The 14,101-nt window shown below is 38.3% G+C and overlaps 1 protein-coding gene across 1 annotated transcript in view; it reads left to right on the top strand.

Annotated features, from left to right (window-relative positions):
* Positions 1–13,855, top strand: part of LOC126481891 (cyclic nucleotide-gated cation channel subunit A) — a gene marked incomplete at its 5' end in the record, with an annotated part of 250,818 nt that extends 236,963 nt beyond the window's left edge. The window contains 2 exons of the mRNA XM_050105853.1: positions 1,087–1,216; positions 12,984–13,855. Coding sequence (XP_049961810.1) covers positions 1,087–1,216; positions 12,984–13,140 — 287 coding nt within the window. The remainder of the gene's footprint in view (positions 1–1,086; positions 1,217–12,983) is intronic.
* Between the last annotated feature and the right edge of the window lie 246 nt (positions 13,856–14,101).

Here is a 14,101-nt window from a genome sequence, read left to right as displayed (position 1 = left end):
GAAAAGGAGGAATTGGTTGATAGGACACACCTTACAGCACAGGGAATAGTTAATTTGATAATGGAAGAAAGTGTGCTTATGTGTGGAGATGGGGGGGGGGGGGGGGGGGGGGGTGAGTGGGTGAGGAGATGGGGGACAAAGCTTGAAAGCAATAAGCAGATTCCAATGCATCTAGGTTGCAAAAGTTATGCAGAGATGATGAGACTGGTACAGGATGGACTCATGTGAAAAGCTTCACCAAACCAATTTTCAGGCTGAAGACCACAACAACAATCCATTTGCACCCAAATTCTAAAGTTGTTCTATGAGTAGTCAACATGTCATACTGTTACACAGACGTCATGGGTTAAATTCCAATTACACACTAGTTTTCATATCTCTGAACCACTAAAGAAGTTTTCGACTAGTGTATGATTCAGAGCAGACACAGCCACCCCATACACTACACAGGCTTCTTCTACCTGATATCTATCTCTCGGTGTATCACTTTAATACGTGTTCAGGCAAGCATGCTGCGTATGTTGTAAAGTGTCCATGGTGTATCAGTGTATCTGCATCTATGTGAGCTTTCCACTTTTTCAAATCATTTCATCCGTTAATGGACAGCAATTACTGGTATGGTATCATATGAGATCCAATATCAAGCTTTATTTTCCTCTTAGCAGAGACCAATGCATATTCTGGTTAAATGTTTCTGTAGCTTACATTCAGAGAATGAGCCATATGACCACATCAGTATTACAGTCCAGTTGTCTCTGAACTCACTTGTCACACATACATCATTATTCCTTATTATGTGGTTACTTTCTTATTTGCACTTTATATTGCACACATAATTCACACAGCAATGGCATATTTAGAAATTCTCACCTACGTATGAGATTGTCCTTGAATACACAACTTTATCCAGCCTGCACTTTCTGTTCTCATTTTATCCATGTCAGGTCCAGCAGACCTCATACAACGACGTTTGTGTGCTGCTGCTCCCTGAAGCTGTAGTGGGAACATCGTATTTAATTCATTATTGTAAGTCTTATGAGACCACTGGTCAGGTTTCTAACAAATGTGTGTCTGATATCTTTGCAGAGAACACTCTAGAGATACTGCAGACGCGGTTCGCACGCCTGATGGCAGAGTACAAGAGCCACCAGAGCAAAGTGAAACAGCGCCTCTCACGCGTCGAGCGACGAGAAGACGACGACCGCAGCCGAAGGAGGTCGGTGACTGTGTGGCACTCATCCTTTTCTGTTCTAGGTTTACATTTTGATCTGCACATTCTCCCAGAATGGTTCCCTTTCCTGACACATTAAGAGAGGGTAGCAAATTTCATGTAAGCTGACACCACAATTTGCTATACAGCTACAGTGTTTTTCACAAATCAAGGAAAAGTCGGAAACATAAGGGGAAACTAAAACACTGTGTGTCAAATTTTGTCGAAGTCTAGAATGTAAGACTCATAATGAATAAAACATGGAAGTCCAGAGCTGAACAAAGAACTTTCAAATGTACACAGTGGAAATGTCACTTTGGTATAATACAAATTCCACTGCCATGGAGAGTAGTTATAACAAACAGTAATAAAGCACATTCATTGCTGCTGTTAATAATGGTGTTTATGAGCTTCATAGCAAGTCAATACCATTCTTCTCATTTTGCTGCTGTCAACGTGACATGTATGCAGACACTCTCCATGAAAGCAGTCCATAAACAATCTGTAGGATTCAAAATTGAATGCCGTGGTAGTTGCAGCATTCACTGAATTGTTTCTTGTTGAAAATATTTGTCCACAAGCTGAATGCTGTGTTGCTGAGGAATGAAATCACCACCCGTTGCATTGCACCACAGAACTATAACATGGAAGGACATGGAGAGCTCACTGTCCATCAAAGATATGATACCATATACAGAGATTTGTTGGAGAAACTCCTACCAGGCTTGTCTCGATAACAAACCCATCTCCAGTTGTATCAGATCATCAACAGTTATACATCCTTAACAGGCAATAAAAGCAACTGTCAGCCTTCTTGGTTTCAGAAATCCAAGTTAATCAACAGTTCATCACGCACTCTAAGCTCCTTTCTAAGTAGCTTGTAAGAGCCCTAAGTAGCTTGTAAGAGCAACTCTGTGGCAGCTGCTTCAAGAAGTGCAGGCTTTCTGTGGTAAGAGTGCAAATTAAGACTGCATATGACAAAGAGCTGAGCATTGTCTACTGGGTTTTTTAAATAAAGTGAGGAGGATTTACATTCCCTATCGATTAACCTATCATAACAAGAAACTGTATAGTGCACCTAGCGGTTACCAGGGCCAGTGTCTAGGGCTGCTACTACAGGAGATCTAGCTTCTACATGGAGAACGGGCAATTGCAATCTTCTTTGTTGTTATATATTCTAAACTGCCCATCTCTGCGCCCTCTTTGCTCAAAATAAGCTAGATCTTGGATAGCTGTAGGCAACGGCCTTGCCACAGTGGATACACCAGTTCCCATCATATTACCAAAGTTAAGCACTGTCAGGCGTGGCTGGCACTTGGATGGGTTGCCATTTTTCGGGGTGCACTCAGCCTCGTGATGTCAATTGAACAGTAGCAGCTCCAGTCAAAGAAAACCATCATAACAACCAGGAGAGCGGTGTGCTGACCACACACCCCTCCTAACCACATCCTCAGCCAAGAATGACACAGCGGTCGGATGGTCACGATGGGCCACTTGTGGCCTGAAAACAGAGTGCTGGATAGCGGTAGCAGTAACACTAGCATTAAGGCTTTGCCATTGCCCTAACAGTGTCTCTAGAAGTTGTCACAGACTGTGTTGGTTACTTATGGCAGACATAGGTGACCTCCTATGGGTATTGAATATCCTCATAATTGCTTCCCGTATTTTAGCAGAATTGGTGGCACTTGAGTGCAAAAACTATCACTACCGCACTCTTTCACTCTCTGTTATTATATGGTGACTTTTCATCTATTACCAGAATGGCTGTAAGGCTCTTCTGCAGTAGATCAGTAATGAACTATTGCAGCACTGCACGTTTACTGACTGCGTAGTAGCACTTCTCCCACCAATTGATAGGCAGTCTTCATAAATGGTGTGATGTTCTGTGGAATGTACGCATCAGCAGTTTCCTGCATCACATTCATAACATGGTCACCCTTTCTTAGACACTGACTAAAATCTTGTTCATTAGTTTTTAGTTACTTACATGTCTCATGGATCATCTGAATGATACTTTTATTGAAATGATGTGGAACAAGTACAGGATATGTGTACGTGATCTGTGTTAACATTAATGTACATATTATTATTTTAGTCCAAGAGATACAAGTACACTTAAAAACAAGTTTTTTTACATTTATTTAAGTAGAAACCCGTCAATGGAATAGAAGGAGTTGCCCGGGAGGAATGATTTTCAGTTATATTTAAAAATTGCTTTGCTACCTGTCAGACATTTTATTTTACTGGGCAAATGTTCAAAAATTTTTGTTGCTGTATATTGAACTCCTTCCTGAACCACAGGCAACTTTAACAGTGGGTGATACAGGTCATTTTTCCCTCTAGTGTTGTAAGTATGCAAATCACAGTTCATCTCAAATTATGTTGGATTATTTATGATGAATTACATTAGCAGAATATATGTATTGTAATGGCAGAGTTAAAATGTGTAGCTCCTTGAAGAGATACCTACATAACACCCATGGGTGAACACCACTTATTATTCTTACTGCTTGCATTTGTGTTATCAATCTCAGTGATAAGTTACCCCAGAAAATTATTCCATAAGACATTGTTAAGTCAATATATGCAAAATACGTCAGAAGATTGATTTGTTTGTTTCCAAGATTAGCAATTATATGAAGAATAAAAGTAACGGAACTTGATTGTTTGAGAAGCTTGGTAATATGCTTCTTCCAGTTTAAGTTTTCATGAATATGTATACCCAAATGTTTGGAGCATTCTACTCCATGTATTGACTCTCACCCATGTGCTACATCATTTGTTGCTATGACTGTTGAACAGAACCACATATTGTGTGTGCATTTTTTTTTCTTTTTTTTTTTTCAAAATTTAGGGACAGTCCATTTTCTAAGAACCACTTAATAATCCTTTGGAAAATATCATTTGCCATTCTTCTACTGCTTTCTCTCTAATAGGGTTTATTGCGACACTAGTATCATCTACAAAAAGTAAAGATTTTAGTTGCTGAATGTTAAGTGGAAGGTCATTTTCATATTATGGGGAATAGGATAGCGTGACCAGATTTTCTACGTGAAAAAACGAGACATTTGTGAAAAATTGGGATAAAAAATGGGTCAAAACAGGCCTCTAGAAAAAAATAAAATATTCTGCATACATGACTCCATCACTTCACTAAAATAAATAAAAACTTAAGTTTATACAAATAAAAAGGCATCCATTTAAACAAGACACTTCAAAATATGATTGTAATGGCACCGTGTCACATGATAATTCATTGTTTTGCCAAGAGTGGTTATAATTCAAAACACTGGGAAACTGGTAAAATGATTTCTAACCAATGAATACTAATGTAGACATCAAAAATCTGTAGACCATTTAGCTACAGTATCAGGAACACTGCTACTAACTTAGTACTTATCAGATGACCTAATATCTTTCAAAACCTTTGAATTGATTAATAGCAGGTTGTAGAACTCCTGGTAGGTAAGGTCTTAATAATGAGTCTCATTTGTTACAACTGCTTCAATACTTTCAGTGGTAAAACAATTTGAAAACACCATTCCCACAATAGCATTTGTTCCTGGTACAGCAAGAGAAAAACTCACAAGCATTTCTATATTTTGAAGTGAGGTACCTGTCCTTTTAAGTGTATGGAATACATCAAACCAGCTCTCGTCTGTTTCCAAATTTGCTTTCTACCATTCCTTGAGTTTCATGAATACAATGTTGTTAATACGTACTATTTCATTAAATAATACATCTTCATCTAATTGAAATTTTGCACCTGAATCTACAGTCTTAAGAATTTTCAGACAATTTAAAAGCTCAGCCTAAGAAACAGAATTTTACAGTGTTATCCCATCAAATGTTTTCCGAGGTTGAAATGGAGAAGTCCGCTTTTCTAAATAAGTCACAAAAGTGTCATGAAATAAATTGGTAATCACCTCATATTTTGACTGAGTAAAAATATCTTCCTTTTCCAAGCTACTTCAAATCGGAGAAATAACTAAAGTTTGAAATTTACTAAATTTTCTGTTACTGATTTTTTCTTTACATAGCTCTAAGCCCTTGGCTGATTCTGTGACTGACATTATGGTTCTTTCAAACTTTTGGAATGAATTTGAAAACATTTTCAGTTGGTTTTGTGTGAACTGAAGCCAAAGAAGTTACTGTAGGTTCTCAAAATACTGTTTCAGCAATGTAGGACCCTATCCTGGGACAGAAAATAAGATTTAAAAGATTAATACACATCAATAACTCCTGTAACTCTAGGCAACAATGAGAATCATCAAGTTTAATATTAGGTAGAACTTGCTTGTATTCAGCATCAATGAAATCATCAAATGATTTCAGGCTCCCCACATGCACAGTGTAAATATGAAAAAATTGAAAGATTTTATTCACTATTTTCTTATGTCAATGGGAAGAATGCCTGCACTTGTCTGAACTTCACTGTGAACCATGTGGGCTGCACAACTGTTACCATGAATATTCATCTTGAGAGCACTGTTCGGTTTGGAATATAAACATTGTGTATCTTGTCAACTATATCTTGCTTTCTTAAAACATCCAGAATGTAGACAGCTAATAATTCTGCCGTTTCTCCACCAGTGTTCTAAATACAGATTACTTCACACTGTACACCTTTGGTAGGAATGAAATACCTAGCTAGAACTGTCGCTGGCTTTAAGCTTTTGTTGTTTGATGCATCAACCATCGTAGACACATACTTATGTTATGTTAACCAGGGACCTAGAAACAACGGAGACGCTCCATCCCCACCGCAGCCACAGTGGTCCACAACCCCACGACGACTACCGCAGTCCACTTCACCCCTCTGCCACCCCACACTGAACCCAGGGTTATCGTGCGGTTTGGCCCCTGGTGGACCCCCACCCCCCTCCCCCAGCCCAGGGAATGTCTCACACCAGACAAGTGTAACCCCTATGTTTGCGTGGTAGAGTAATGTTGGTGTTCATACGTGGAGAACTTGCTTGCGCAGCAATCACCGACACAGTGTAGCTGAGGTGGAATAAGGGGAAACAGCCCACATTTGCTGAGGCAGATGGAAAACCACCTAAAAACCATACACAGATTGGCCGGCTCATCGGACCTCAACACAAATCCACCGGGTGGATTCGGCCCGGGGACTGGTGCTCTTTCCCGCCTGGAAAGCCGTGCATTAGATCGCACGGCCAAGACACATACTTAGTATCTTTAAGTTCTGACTGAAATTCATTCATTGCACGAAGTGACAAAATGTTCACTAAAATCGACTTGCATTTTGTCCTCAAATATGTGAATTTCTTCTCAAATATGTTTCTGATGAGAAGAGCCTTGCAGTTCATTGAATGGAAAGAATGATTGTGTTTTGTGGTATGCAATGCAAACAGCTCTTCATCTGCAGTGTTACATTTATCATCCTCTGTTTGTAGTTTATTTTTACTCACAAAGGAAGTTATGTTGCTAGAAGTTCGCAGAGAAACTGCCACCAGGTCCTTCTTTTTCTTTATGTGCAGCATTATATTGGCACAGCCTCTGTATTCAATGGAAAAAACTGAATGACACAAGAAAGGGAATCATTCTTTCATGGTTTTCGAGAATGAATACTTTCTTTTCCCCATATTAATGGGCATGTGTTAGTTCCACAAATAGTAAACAACAGATAATAGAGTACACTGAAGCAAACTTGGCGAACCCAGTGTTGAAACTGCCACCTACTTCTTATTGTTGTCTGTAATGATCCAAAGACCTTGTGTTGGTTGCATCTACAGCAAATTTATGTCATCCAGCAGTAAATAGCTCATTCTTAATTACAAATGCAAAAAAATGGTTCAAATGGCTCTGAGCACTATGGGACTTAACATCTGTGGTCATCAGTCCCCTAGAACTTAGAACTACTTAAAACTAACTAACCTAAGGACATCACACACATCCATGCCCGAGGCAGGATTCGAACCTGCGACCGTAGCAGTCGCGCGGTTCCGGACTGAGTGCCTTAACCGTGAGACCACTGCGGCCGGCTATTACAAATGCAATTCAACATTGATAGCCCTATAACATTCTTTAATAAAAACTTGTAACATCTGTCCATCATTTCTGCAGAAGCAAATAATCGATATGAATCGCAAAGGTCACGCATGAATCACTGGTGCTGAGTGAGATGACAGAAAATCTGTTCGCACCTCTCCTCATCCTGTGACCAAAATAATGCTTCTTTATTCTATCTTTACATTCAATACAAGGCAAGACTTAAGAAAATGTTGAAAAAAACTATGTCTGTGACACTAAATTGAGCTAAAAATTGACTAAAAAAACAAAATGAAGCAAAAAACTAAGGTTACTGCTGATTACGAAAAAAAATTGTACATTTGGTGTCCTATTGAATATTTTGCAGGATAACAGTATACAGAACGAAAAAAAAGGCCAGTCCCATTAAAAACGATTGTGTGGTCACCCTAGAATAGGATAGACCCAAAACTGAACCCTGTGGACTCCCTTTGTAATTCCTTCCCAGTCCCTAAAATTTTCTACCCTTACAACATCATCTGAATTAATCAGCACAGCCTTTTGCATTCTGTTTGCATTCCAAAGTTTGGGGAATTGTCTCACTTAGTGGTGAATTAAGATGAGTTTTTGACTGTCTGGCTCTAACAGAACTAATGTAGCATGGTCTGCCTTTAGTAGACGATGAGTAATTGCAGTATGGATGATCACTTCGCCTTGCCTTTGGCAAATTTCACAACATATTCTGTTTAAGGTACAGGAGACTATTTGGACATTAAGAGCTTAATGAAGTCTCTCTGTCAGTTATTAGTGTTTTGTAAATACAGTAGACATATTTGTGAATCAGAGAGAAATCAAGAAAATCAGTAGAGGCCTTGTGCACTTCAATGTATAGGGTTAGTCTTGATTCTATATATTTCTTGCACTTTACATTCTTTTAAATAAATGAGTCACTCCATGCTGCACACCATTATGATCAACATGAGAAATGCAATCAGTCTACAAGAAAGACTGCTTACAAATCACTCACATAACTCATCCTAAAATACTGCTCATGTGTGGGATTCTTAATATATAGGGTTAACAGTGGGTATTGAACATATACAGAGAAGGGAAGCACGAATGGTCACAAGTTTGTTTGATCCATGGGAGAGCATCAAAGATATGCTGAAGAAACTGGACTGGCAGACTCTTGAAGATAGATCTAAAATATGATGAGCCAGAACCATACGCTAAACACCAAGGTCTTCCCTCTCGGTAACGTGATGTTGTCATCCAGATCCTGGTCTCCTTGCAACCGTACTTTCTCATGACTACCAATGCCAGTAAGCATGTACAGTTTTTATGTTCCTACCAAGTCTTTCTGCAGTATCACAGAAGGAACGTTCAGCTTCTCAAAGCCATATTACATGACCTCATTCAAACTCAATGATGTGTTGATGATGGTGCCTTTGTCATCTTAAAGCCATTCTTGAGCAACACCAACTCACCATGACCAATCTCAAAGGTAACTGTCACTCGTGATTGTTACAGCAGGTATTTAAAGCAGACCTGATTTGTATCCTCATAGTGGCACTACTAGCGCCACTCTTATGTAACTGCCATAAAATTTGAATAGGCATGATCTTTCAGATGTAGAAACACAGCTACCAACTCTTGTTTATGTTGCACAACTCCTTATTAAAATTGCAATTCTTTTTATGTCAGTGTTTTATAGTTCTGATCTCCTGCTGGTATTAGGATGTTATATAAAATGGATTCTAAAATGGAAATAAAGCATTTATGGACATGTCCATACAGCATGTTCCTTTTTCTGTCTTTCTGAGGACTGGGTCCTGAAAGATTGGCCACACCTTTTTATTACATGATTTATATTTCTGATGTTCACTTTCAAAATATTTTTTTTTTTTTCATTTCTTCAGTAATTCCAGTATCTCTTCTGTTATTTGTGTTTGCATCTTTATTGACTTTTCCTTATCCTAGTATCTTTTCTACTGCATTTATGACACCTCTATTAAGAGCATTTCATCAGTTTTCTACACCACTTACTTCTGGAAGTGTTATATCTTACGGGAAATGATGTTATGTCTTTGCCCACACTTTCAAACAAGTCTTAGTTTTAGATGCCTTTATCCATGTTCCCTACAAATTCTTGAATTTCAACTAGCATTTAATTAGTATTGGATTATGGACACTATTAGTGCCAGCATCAGGCTAACTCTTACCCTGCAGAAATACTGAGTCATGCTGCCTCTAATAACTGTCCATAATTGTGAAAGTGCTGCCAGTGCAGGAGTTTGTGCACAGACTGACCTCTCAATTATGTCTCATAAATGTTCAATATGATTCCTGTCAAGCTATCTGGGTGGCCAAATCATTCACTCGAATTGTCCAGAATGTTCTTCAAACCAGTCACGAACAACTGTGGCCTGGTGACATGCATTATCATCCATAAAAATTCCATCACTGTTTGGGAAGATGAATTCCTTGTGTGGCTGCAAATGATCTCCAAGTAGCTGAACATAACCATTTCCAGTCAATGATCAGTTCAGTTGGACCAAAGGAACCAGTCCATTCCATATAAACAAAGTGCACACCTTTATGGAGTCACCACCATCTTCCACAGTGCCTTGTTGACAACTTGGGCCCATGGCTTCATGGAGTCTGCACCACACTCGAACTCTACCATCAGCTCTTACCAACTGAAATCAAAACTCATTTGACTAGGTGACTGTTTTCCAGTTGTCTAGGGCCCAACTGACATGGTCTCAAGCCCAGGAGAAGTGCTGCAGGTGACGTCCTGCTGTAAGCAAAGTCTTTCATATCAGCCATCTGCTGCCACAGCCTATTATGCTTAATTTTGGTGTAATTTCAAAATGGATGCGTTTGTCATATGTCCCACATTGATTTCTGTGATTATTTCATACAGTGTTGCTTATCCACTAGCACTGATAATTCTAGACAGACACCACTGCTCTCAGTCATTCTGTGAAGGCTGTCGGCCACTGAATTGTTTGTGATGAGAGGTAATGCCTGAAGTGTGGTATTCTTGGCACACTCTTGATGCTGTGGATCTCAGAGTATAGAATTCATATTTCTGAAATGGAATGTCCCATGCATGTAGCTCCAACTACCATTCTGTACTCAAAGTCTGTTAATTCTCATCATACAGCCATAATAATGTCAGAAACATTTTCACATGAATCACCTACATACAAATGATTGCTGTCAATATACTACCCTTCTATACCTGGAGTGCACAATATTTCTGTCATAACTCTCTCTCTCTCTCTCTCTCTCTCTCTCTCTCTCTCTCTCTCTCTCTGTGTGTGTGTGTGTGTGTGTGTGTGTGTGTGTGTGTGTGTGTGTGTGTGTGTAATAAATTATCCTATTATCCTGAACAAGGCTGGACTCTCTAAAATCCTGGACTGAAATGAGGTCCATTCTGTGCAACATTTTGCCCACCACATCTAGAATATCTTTTTATCACCCCTCCAATCTCCGCAGTATCCTTGTGAGACCCTATGCTCCTTCTGCACCCATTTCCCTACCCTATGGCCCCTTCCCCTGTCACTGTCCCCACTGTAAGACTACCACCACCTTTACCAGGCCCATAATGGTAAAACATATACTGCCAAAGGGAGAGCCACCCATGAAACGACACGAGTCATACACCAGCTATTATGTAAACACAGTTCGGCATTTTACATGGGCCTGATCTGGTCATCAGTTAAGATGAATAGCCATAGGCAAGGGTGTACACTGACAGCACACAATATCCCATTGCAGAGCATGCTCCACAATATGACAGTCATGACCTCGGTGCCTGTTTCACTAAACGTGTCATCTGGATTCTTCCACCAAAACACCAGTTCACCAGTTTCTCAGAACTCCACAGGTGGGAACTGATGTTACAACATGTCCTTGGTTCTCACCACCCACCTGATCTTAATTCACATTAATTTCTTTGGTCTCAGCATTTCTTCACTCCCTTTTAGTTTTTTATATCTTTCATTTTATGACTTGTTTGAACACCCCCCACCTCTACCATGTACAGTGCACTAACTCTCCTTATTTTCTAAATCTCACCAGTACTTTTTCTTCATTGCCCTTCCTTCTCCTTCAGTCCTTCTGCCAGAAGAAGGAGCCACTGGCTCCCTCCAAAGCTTGCGAATTTAAATACCTTTATCTGTGTGTTCTCCTGCCACTGCTTCCTGAGAAGATTTTTTTATCCATGCAATTATGTTTTCAAAAATTGATTATTTTCATTGATAGATTGCAGCCAACACAATTTTATTAATCTTTCTCACTTCTCATTTTTCTTGCCAAAACTAATCTCTCCTGCTGCTTATTCTTTCCTATCTTCACTAAATTTTCTGTATCTCCTGTAATATTGATTTTCGGGGCAAGACTTGAGGTTATTACACTTTTCAATTTTATTTGATGTTGTAGGGAAAAATATCTTATTAAAAGGAAATTCATTCTTAGAATATTAAATTCTGTAACTTCTGATAGCACAGCGCTCAGCATTTTTATTTATACACCTGTTACACATGGTTCTCATGGGTAAATAGAATGACCTCTTAATAATATAAAAAGATAGAGCTGAAACTCATTACTAAATGCCATTTTTTAGATATTTCTGATTGGACAATTTTTCATGAAACAAATGTTTATTATCTGTCCAAGACATTGGTGACGTAATGACAGAGCACCAAAGAATCAGTGTCCATGCAGGCATATGTATAACATGTAGCAGATGACTAGAGTAAAAATATATAGAAATATCAGTGAAACAAGTAGTATACAATTCAGATTAATTGTTGGATGTGATCAATGTATTACATGAAGCTTCTGTTTAAAAAATGATAAGTCTTCACAACTCGGTTAGAAAGTTTTGATCTACAGTTATCCAAACGCTTATCTCTGTTTCATAACCTGCCATCAAGGCTGATGCCATTAAGGAGAACACATCCATTTGAAATTTACTGCAACAGAAATTTTTGTTATCTGTCAATCGATGTAGAGGTAACAGTGAACATTTCCTAATCACCCGATGGTTTGCCAGTATCATGGATAAAATACCAAAACTTTCTACTGCATCTTGCACAATGAGGGATTATGGCACTGTTGAGTATGTTTTAGTCATTGAAAGTTAAACCCTAATTTCCATTTATTTCCTATTAAGCAGTGCTTATAAGCCCAAGAATCTCCATGGTGCTAGTCAAGAGTAAGCCACAGGTCAGAACTGGTTTTAACCTTAATCTAATGTGCTGTCAGCAGCCCCATAATCACAACCCACATTCTTTACACCCATCCACACTCAGTCAGTTACATTTAAAGTTCAATAATCATTCTATGTAAAAGAATGGTGTCAATGCACATGAATAAAGAAAACCTTTGCACTTTTGTGATTGAATTACCCCTTAGCATCTTCCAGTCACAACACAACTTACTTTCCGCTGGTTCATCTTACTCTCTAGGCCATCAGAACAATATTAATAGTCTTGTAGGACACTACAATATTCAGTATTTAGTTTTAAATTGATTTCTTTCTAACCCACCATACAAAAATAATTCACCTGAGGTATGACACTCAGTGGTCCTTGGACAATATCCAAATGATAATTAATCTTTAAAACAAAGTAATTTGCATGTATTGAAGAGAATTAGCTTTGAAGTAAATGTGTTCCCTATTGTAATATCATTTACAATGGAAAACTATACACAAATCAATTCATAGATACAAATAACTGATGTAAATTGTTTTTGTTTTATCTTACAGCAGCAGTAGAGCAAAGGACACACTAAGACCTGGAGAGATGGAAAAATTATCACTGTCATCTTTTGACAAAGAACTAGAGGCAAATTGCCAAGTGAGGAGATCCTTCCAAAGACCCACAACTTCTCGCCTTCGAAGAAGCAAACAAAACACAATGTAGGCACCAGAGAAAATCTGGTGGCTTCAGTGCTGTCAGACTGTCACAGCTACTGCCATATGTGTTTGAGTGTATTCTACCAACATTTGTTTTCATCTCTGCACATGTGCAAATGTATAGTTTGTTCACAGTTTGTGATTAAGTTCAAGTACACTGTAATCAGCTCTAACTTTCCAGAACAATGAAGAATTTTTCACGTCTTCTGTTAGCCTCTTTTTATCTCTTGATTGCCTGAGTGACTGAGCTTCACATAAAACTACTTAAGTTACTAAAACATTCATTGATAACTATTGGCTGTGTGTGCTGAGGATTTGAAGCCATAGTTTGCTATATGTTTTCATCAGAAGAGATGTGACAATTGTGCATAGGAGTCCTCAGCAGTGATGGTAACAGTGGTGAGTGACAAATATGAGAAGATATATTTTTGTATCAAGAGACTTCTTAAACCAGTAACATATCTTTCATGTAATTACTTCTGTCCTCAAAAAGTGATAAAGTTTTGAAACAGTGCAGACTTTAAGATAATTGTTTTATAATAAGATATGAAATTGCAGTGCAGAATTGGAGCAAATATTCCAAGATTTACCATGCCATCCATTAAAACATGTCCATTTCAGTTGTAATTTTTATTTGAAAACGTTTGTAGGTATTGTATTTTAAACAATATATATTGCATATATTCTTATAATGGAAGAAACTCTTAATTTACATTATAGTTCTGTGCACATTTATAATGTAATCTATGTTATGACAATGAATTATTTACTGACCAAATGTCAGTCAACTTCTTTTACAAATTTCAACCAAACATACTTTAATACAGAATATATTCATGGGGTGCACTGTACAAAACTAAGAGAACAACTCAGATTGTCAGTATCCATTCTCTTTGCAGTCCCTATTTCTTACATGGATTTATGGGTTTTACAATCTCTTTACTTTAAATCCTCACTAACACTTCATA

The sequence above is a fragment of the Schistocerca serialis genome, chromosome 1 (assembly GCF_023864345.2).
Source record: "Schistocerca serialis cubense isolate TAMUIC-IGC-003099 chromosome 1, iqSchSeri2.2, whole genome shotgun sequence".
Classification (NCBI taxonomy): Eukaryota; Metazoa; Arthropoda; class Insecta; order Orthoptera; family Acrididae; genus Schistocerca; species Schistocerca serialis.
Note: the sequence above shows the minus strand (reverse complement) of the source record. Positions and strands in the feature narration are given on the sequence as shown.